Raw genomic sequence first — 8,927 nt, forward strand, 5'->3', positions numbered from 1 at the left:
ATCATGACTATAATTAGATCTCTGATGTACTACACCAGTGCTGATGGTAAGCTTTCAAAAATCATACAAAAGCCATTATTGTAATCAAGGTATGATCTAATTGTGAAGAAAGTTCCATCACATTTAAATTTGCAGGTGGGCCGAGTTACCCAGCAACCTTACCTTAATCCTTTCTGTTATCAGCAAATCCGTTAACTTTAAACCTAAGGCCTAAAATTGTCTCAGTTTTATCATGTATGCTCTCATTTATATATTGCATTTTATTTATACATACCTATATCTATTAATCGTTCTTTGTGAAGAATCTAAGAATATGAAAAATCAAAAGCATCGAAACCAAATATGACACATTTATGTCGGGCAGAACAAGGTGAAAAGAGTTCCAAATTCTGTTCATAGTAAAAATTTGTAACACAAGAGGAGTTCATCTAATACACCAAGAGAAGTTCGCGCACTAACGTCTTCAGGAACACCAGAAAATATAATATAATGTCTCCAAAGGCATCACTAAAACAGTGCATGTTATAGTACTTCAATGGTTTTATATACACATTACATCCCTCTCCGATCGCCAATTGGTCCTTCACTGCGTGTTCTCTCTGCGGCGGACATACCTTGTCCTATCATTGTATCTTGGTCTGTCTTGATGCCTCTGTGGCTGTGGCTCCACCCTTCTCTGCCTTTCAGGTGATCTCTGGACGATCTCTCCATTTACAAATAATTCAGCTGCAATCAAAATGTTGTAACGAATAAATAAGTTGTCTATCATGAGAACATGGAGAAAACATTGATAACCAAGAATGGCAAGTCAATAAAGGTTTGTCACAATTGAAGTGGGGATGAATAATAAAGAGCAAGAGACCTTGTCATTGACTTACTCTATTGAATCAGGGATTAATGTCATTGCTAAGTGCTTACCAAGTGGACAAAACCAAGAAGCATATAACAACCATTCACTTTTTACACTAACATACAAAAATAGAAACGAATAAATACATGGAAGCCTTAACCAATTAATGAAAGATAATATACATAGCATATTTCAAATTGCTCAACCCAGAACGAAAAAGGAATGTCAATTTTTAGCATTAAAAAATAAACTTATTCAAAAGTTTTGCACTGTTGTTGTAAACAAAAAACTCGTGGCATATCAGATGGGTAATGAGTGTATCTAGTGCAATGATTCCGAAACTCATTTTTGTGAAGCACCAAAGACAGCATAGAGAGAATTTCGTGAGTAAATTGAAATTCAAAGCTAGCCATTACACGTGAAAAATTTACTTTGCCAAGACGGAATGCCAATAAAAGAAAAGTACAGTATTTTTCTATAAAGGTTGCTACTAGTGATTTCTGTTTCCTACCTACGTGCACAAATACTGAACCAAGAGTTTCATCAGAAAGCAGAGACATTTTAAATTAAAACGAGCAAAAATTCATCTTCATAGAGTAGATATGGAGACTACCATTAGAGTAAATACTCAACACAAAAAATTGTAGGAGTACTGGACTGGAAGACAAGACATATCAAGTGGTTTTATATATATCAACTCCAATGATTCTGAAACTCCAAAGTTCTTAAAGCAACAGAATAGGATTGAAGAGAATTTTATGTGAGTCCATTAGCATTCAAAGCTAACCATTACCCATTGAGTTCTTAGCTTCGCCAAGATGGACTGCCATTAAAGGGAGAAAAGCAGTGTATTTATTTATGAAGATTATTTAAAATGATTTCTTTGCCTTATTGAGTAAGTACACAAATACTTAACTCTAGAATTTCATCACAATGTGGAAAAGGGAGAGAAGTTTTAAAAATCAGATCAGCGACAATAGAAATGAAAATTCAGGCACCACTGGCCTGGAAGAGAAAAAAATTATGTATCATCTCCAATGATTCTGAAACTCCACAAGTTTTTGAAGTAACAGAACAGGATAGAAGGGAATTTTATGTGAGTCCATTAGCATTCAAAACTAGCCATTACTCATTGAGAGTTTCTAGCTTTGCCAAGATGGACTGCATATGAAGGTAGTAAGAAAAGAACAGTATTTTTCTCTCTGAAGGTTCTTTCAGCTGATATTTTTCCTTAATGTGTGTCCACATAAGTACTCAACACCAGAGTTTCATCAGATTGTTGTAAACAAAAACAGATAAGATTTTAACTTTAAATAAAGGACCAACCATCGCCATAAAGAACAATTAAACACTAAAAGTTATATGAAGACAGGTAAGAACACCATAAAGACAATATTGGCACTTCTGGCCAGAGCACACAGTAACGTGTGACTAAGTCCAATGTATCAACTCCAATAATTCTGAGACTCCATTACTGTGTGAAGCAACAGAACAGGATTAGAGAGAAATTTGTATGAGTCCATTAGCATTCAAAGCTAGCCATTGCCCATTAAGAGCTTTTAGCTTTGCCAAGATGGACTGCTGATAAAGAATAGTAGTGTACACTCAAACTTAGATGAAGAATAACCTAATCCAAGATTTTTAATTACATAACCTTCTAAGAAAGGTCAATAATGAAATAAATTACCACAATGACAATCCGCATCAATCCATTTCCAACAACTACAATTAATTATAACAAGTTAAAAGAGACGCAATAAAAACTCAATACGATTGGCGATAACACACACGTATAATCTACATCTTCAAAACGTATACATACAGAACAGTTTAGTTAGACATTAGATGTACACCTAGACATCACAACTTAAACCTTGTTTTTTCAGCATGGACCAGCATTATAACATTGTTGAGAAAATAAGCAAACAAAAATAAAGTCATATTTTCACATTTTCAAAACTAGAAATGAACCATAAAAACCCAAATTAGTAGGAAAATAAGTAGTTAAAAAGACACAAAAGAAAAGCATTAAATCCTCACCGCCATAGTCCTTGTTTTCCGGATCGACATACGAATCCGGTAGCACAAACAAAACTCCAGGCAACCCTACACAAATAAAAAAGAGTGAAAACATTGCGAAAGAAACACACTCAAAAAAAAATCCATAAAAGGAGGAGACATACCTTCTAACTTATTAGAGGTTTCCTCGTCAATCTCACAGCCGAAACCAAAGTACCTCTCGCAGGAAACATTGTAAATCTTCTTCTTAGCTTCCTCTTCGCTGCCTAAAACCTTGGCAAGGGTTTGGATGTAGCAATCAATCATCTGCTGCTTGTTGGCATTCTCGCCACCTGGCTTGTCCATCACAATGAGCCAGTGGTTGTAGTCGCAGCCGGGGAAAAGAGGCGCCATCTCGGTGGGAGGGCGATCGCTGAAGGACGAAGATCCGGAGTTGAGAGGCGAGTAGGCGGAGTCGCCAGCTCGGTTGACACGGCATCGGATCCCGGCAACGCGAGTGGAGGGAGGAACGATGGCATGGGAGAGAGGGAAAAGGAAACGACGCGAAGGGAGTGAAAGTGTTGAGGGTTTGGGTAATGCAGCGGTGAAGGTGCTGGTGGAGAGAAGACGCATGGTGAAGCGTGCGCAGGATGAGGAAATGGCTCTTGCCATTACACACTTACAGTGCTTCAGGATTAGGGTTTTTAGGGATAGGGTTTTGCCTGTGCAGGAGCAATCCGATTCCCACCCTTTTTATTGACGAATATCACAATTTTAAAATAAAATAATAATATCATGGGCTGTCCACAAAATGTTTACCCAGGCCACGGCCCATGCTAGTTTGAAGCTAGGCCATTGTTTTTCGGACACACTTTTTTTAGGACACCACCACCGTGTTTCATTTTTATTTTTTTTACCAAAATTTAAACAAGATCGAATGAATTTGAGGAGTAATGAATGGATCACGCACGGCCTCAATGTGCCAAACATGACAAGTGTCCTCGGATCCTCACTTTTTGTCCAGGTTTGAAAATGTTCATGGTAAACGAGGATCTTTTAGTAAATTAAAACATATTTTAATAATTCAAACACTCCAAAAATTTAAAGTTATATGTCATATATATATGTCTGTTAAACGATTTATCCTTTCTTTGATGCTGAAAAGACGTAAGTGCTAAAAATAGTCAATTAAACTACTTTTGAAGAGTAGAGGAATGACCTAATTTTTGTTTTTGTTATACTTTTCAAGTCTAAATGTGGTTATTGTGAAAACTAGGTTCCTAATATTAAGTGGTTTCAATAAATTTTATGTTTTAAATATTTTTGCTAACATGTTGATGATGACATTGTAGCTGAAACATTAAAATGGCATAAATAATTGATGTGATATCATATATGACGTTAGTACGAAAAACCATTATTCTGAACTTACAACTCTTTACATAATTACTATCATGAATGAAGATCACTAAATAATTCATCCTATTTTGTTTAAACTGAACAATATATAATATTACTATATTAGTTAATTTCAATTTAGCATCTCAAGTATATAAAATAAATATTATTATAATAGTTACTAACAGCACAATAGCTTGCTTAAAATAAACAGTACAAAAAGTTTATGTAGTTTATATAGAACCACTGTTTTTTAATATAATTATTTTCAAAATATTTTGTAATAAAAAACTGAATAAATAGTCTTTTAATAAATACATGTGTAACTGTAACACACTACGTCATTTCAGTTGTTCCATATTTTTTTTTCCTATTATATAAAACTCAGCAAATAATGATAAGTGGTTTATTTATTTCAACTTACAATTTATTTAAAGTTTAAGCAACAAAAATATGTAATAGAAGAATGAATTTTTTTACATACGATTTCAATATATTTTTTGGATTCCACTGTCTTACATTATTTTTAAAGTCTTAAGTCTACTTTTACTTCCATGTAAAAGTTTTGCAAGACCAATCATTTTTTATTATGAAATATTTATCTAGAACGAAACTTATTTTTGATATAAAAAGCTCTTATTTTTATAATTTAATATTTTATTTAAGGCTTAAGATCTTAAATCTATTCTCCAATGAAAGTATCTTATAAAATCAATGTCTTAAACTCTTAATATGACCCGACAACATAGAAGTTCTAATTCTTAAATGACTTTTTACCCATAAAGTGATCTCTATCAATCTAATAATTAAACTACAATGTCATATTACCATTTTGTCTGGCAATAAATTAAAAATATATATAGTTTGATGTATTAAAAATTATGTTAACATTTATACATAAGTTTACAAGATAATAATATTTTGACTTATTTCTTTTTACACATTTTCAACTTATCACTCTAATAATTTTTAGATTGTTCTATTACACTACTTAAAACAAGATTAAAAAATAAATAATTAAAAAGTTATTAAAGTGATAAATTAAAAATAGGTGAATTAAAAGATTATTATCCATTTTATTATGTATTATTGAGGTTGTTTAACATTCCCCATACATAGATGCATAAAAAGTGGAGAAGATCCATAGGCAATTAGGTCCAATAACTTAGTCAATGGCTTTACTCACCGAATATATTGAACGGATGACGGAATGAGTGGATCACTTCGTATAAAACACCCTTCATTTTATTCTATTTTTTCCGTTTAAATCTTATCAAAATATAATTTTCATTTTTACAATTTTAATAACACTCTTTTATGTTCAATTTGCTTTTATCTGTTTCTTTAAATTTGGTCAAGTTTATGTAAATCTGTATATCTTATGGAGGTTATAAAAAATAATAATAAGGCACGGTGATAAATAAAGTGATTACTACAAACAATATAAGATAAATCAATAATTAATCGTTAGAATAAGAAATATTACTCAATTGCAAATATAAATTAAAACTTAAACAAAATAGACAGCATGTAACGGAAGACAAAATTTTTACAAAATATTATTTTAGAATAAATTGTTTTACTCTCTCCAAAAAATAGTTGAATTCTTCTAAAAATTTTATAGATTTGTAATTCCTATATTTAATAAAATAAAGTATTCATTTAGTCTTTAAAAAATACTAAAATCTTAGCACTTTTATTAAATGTTGAGAAACGAGCTATTAAATTTGCGTAATTGTTTTATATATATAAAAGAAAAAACGTGGTAACCTACCTTGACCCAATTGGATTGTTATTGAGTTAGGTCGTTTTGACAGCCACAGAATGGGCATATCAAACCCTAAAAATTGTCATCGTCGTTAATGTTGGTCGCTTAAACTTACATTAGGTATAGACAAGATCGTTCCTTTATTGAATAGATCTTCAGAAATATCTATATGCTTATCGAATCATTTTAAAATTAATGATTCTCTTGGGATATATATATATATATATATATATATATATATATATATATATATATATATATATATATATATATATATATATATATTAGCTTATGGATTACACAGAATAAATATTTATTTTATAAGGCTAATTTTTATTTCAAATAATCAATTTAAATGTGTTCTTTATATTCTTTATTTTTATTATATATAATATATTTATTGTTGGAGTTTTCTTTATTTTTCATAACTCAATATATGAAAAACATGGAAGGTACCAACTCCAATCAATCAAATGGTTTTTTCAAAAATTACGAAACATGTAAGTTATTTTACATACAAGTTATCTATTATTTCACTAGAAGAAGAACAAAATAAAGTTTAGGGCCATGAACAGTAATTTGATCAATCATCAAGAAAGAAAATCGTTGCCAAAGTTGATAACTATATATATATATATATATATATATATATATATATATATATATATATATATATATATATATATATATATATTAAACAATAAAAAATATTAAATAAAAATAAATTTTAAAAATAAAAAATAAGTAATCAATATATTAAAAATTTAGATAACATTTTATAAACTAAAAATTGTTTCTAATCCAAAATAGTTTTTATTATAACTAAAAATTTAAAAAAAATTAACTACCAAAAATTTAATGTCTAAATTGAATTAGTCTCTAATTTAAAATTAAAAACTAATTTAGAATAAATAATAATAAGTAGTTAATATTTTGATGGTTAATATTAAAGATCAATTTTAATTTTAATTCACAAATTAGTTATATTTTTTTTATTAAATAATAAAGATTATTTTAGATATCAATAATTTTTAATTTATAAAATAATATCTAATTTAGTCAATATAATGACTAAATATTTTATTTTCTAAAATTAATTACTATTTAATAAATTTTTTTAGTAAATATTATTATATAGAGTGAAATATAGACAAAGGATACGATGCACAAGATAATAATACATGATCATATATCAACATAGAGTGAAACATAGAAAAAGGATAAAAGACTTTTATTTATAATCAACATTTGTCTCGTCAAGCAACTAGTATAGTGTTTTTTAAGCAGCGAGCATTTAACTTTTATCTAACAGAAAAACTACTTCAAACAACTAACCTAATGTTGCTTTTCCGTAGGAAGAAAAGTACTTGAAGCAACTCCAAAGAAAGGTGAAAGATGTGCTAAACATCTCCGATTAAAAATATAAGGTTTAAATACGTTTTTTTTCCGTTTTCATAACATTTGTTTAATTTGATCATTTTTTTAGTGTTCAATTAAATCATAATTTTTGTCAATTTTCATTAATTTAGTCATTTTTGTTATCGTTATTTAAATAGTCAATGTATGTTAAGAATGCATGTTATTTTTCAATTTTTGTTTTTTTAATTAAAAATAATTGTTCGTGTGTAAAATTAGTATGTCATGTGTTAATGTCAATGTCACAGGTCAGTTAATGATTGACATTTCTTTTTGTTTAATTTTGTCTCTTCCAAATTGATACAAAATTTAATTTTTATATAAATTTGGTCTCAATTTGGAAAGGATAAAATTACTTTATTTTAACCAAATTTGAGACTGAATTGAACAAAACTAACTAATATAGGGACTAAGTTCAACAAAAGGAAATGCCACAAAAAACAAACTAACATATGATACTGACATTAACACGTGACACGATGCTGACTTGATACATTGACAACTTTTTTTGAAAAATTAAAATAGAAGAAAAAAAAAATTAAAAATCAGAAACTAATACATGACATATATTATTCACATACGTTAACTATTTAAACACCATTAACAAAAAGAAACAAATTAACTAAAATTGACGAAAATTATCATATAATTGAATGCACAACAAAAAAGATGATCAAATTAAATAATACAGCAAAAATAGAAAAAAAATATTTAAGCCAAAATATAAATATAAAAGTTGCATAATAATTTTCTTATTATTACATAATTTTATTTATAACAAATAATTAATTATTGTTATTAAATCAAAATATTTGAGTGATTTTATTAAAAAAATGCTTATAAGATAACTATTTTTAGACTTAATATTTTAACGCTACTTTTGAAAATTTATGGAAATGAAATTATATTTTTTGAATTTAAAAATCATAACAACATATTTATTCTAAATATTAAGGACTAGAAATGTAATTAAATCTTAATATTTTTGTAGGTCAAGAAAATCAGCTTTTTCATAAATAAAGAATGGATATGAAGCTGAAAAAAATTAAAATATAATTATTTAAAAATTCATAATATATATATATATATATATATATTTTCATTTTATAAATTCTAAATATTGACCTAAATATATAATGGAAAATATTTTTTGATATCCTAAAAATTAGAGTTGTCAAAGTGGGTTAGAACTTGTGCACCCAACCCATCACGGATTCAGGTAAGGTTGGGTTGAATTTTGGTTATAAATTTTAATACGAATTTATTTTTGACTTGGTCCACCAATAATCTGGCTCACACAGATTGAATTCGTAATAAGATGTTTGCTCACCAACTCACCTCCTGCATATTGTTTTGAATTTGGGTTGGATTGGGATATTTTGTTTTAGTCAACATATTGGGTTGACACATGTAAACATAATATTTTTATGATTTTGATTTGTATCTGAGGTTTAAAATTATTTTATATTGTATTTGAATTGTAGTGAAGTTTATTTA

At 28.4% G+C, this 8,927-nt stretch overlaps 1 protein-coding gene across 1 annotated transcript; it reads right to left on the reverse strand.

The window, feature by feature from the left end:
* Positions 1–332: 332 nt before the first annotated feature.
* Positions 333–3,592, reverse strand: LOC114191764 (multiple organellar RNA editing factor 2, chloroplastic-like). Its single transcript, XM_028081146.1, has 3 exons — positions 3,034–3,592; positions 2,891–2,956; positions 333–726 (listed from the first exon to the last, which is right to left on the reverse strand). Exons 1-3 carry the CDS (start codon positions 3,518–3,520, stop codon positions 584–586), a joined length of 696 nt encoding a protein of 231 aa, XP_027936947.1. The 5' UTR covers positions 3,521–3,592; the 3' UTR covers positions 333–583.
* Positions 3,593–8,927: the final 5,335 nt, after the last annotated feature.

Source organism: Vigna unguiculata, chromosome 7 (assembly GCF_004118075.2).
Source record: "Vigna unguiculata cultivar IT97K-499-35 chromosome 7, ASM411807v1, whole genome shotgun sequence".
Classification (NCBI taxonomy): Eukaryota; Viridiplantae; Streptophyta; class Magnoliopsida; order Fabales; family Fabaceae; genus Vigna; species Vigna unguiculata.

Coding starts and splice junctions, on each gene's coding strand:
- LOC114191764 (XM_028081146.1), bottom strand. CDS start 3,520: ATGGCAAGAGCCATTTCCTCATCCTGCGCACGCTTCACCATGCGTCTT. Junction 2,957..3,033: donor AACCTCTAATAAGTTAGAAG/GTATGTCTCCTC, acceptor TTATTTGTGTAG/GGTTGCCTGGAGTTTTGTTT. Junction 727..2,890: donor GGAAAACAAGGACTATGGCG/GTGAGGATTTAA, acceptor TTTTGATTGCAG/CTGAATTATTTGTAAATGGA.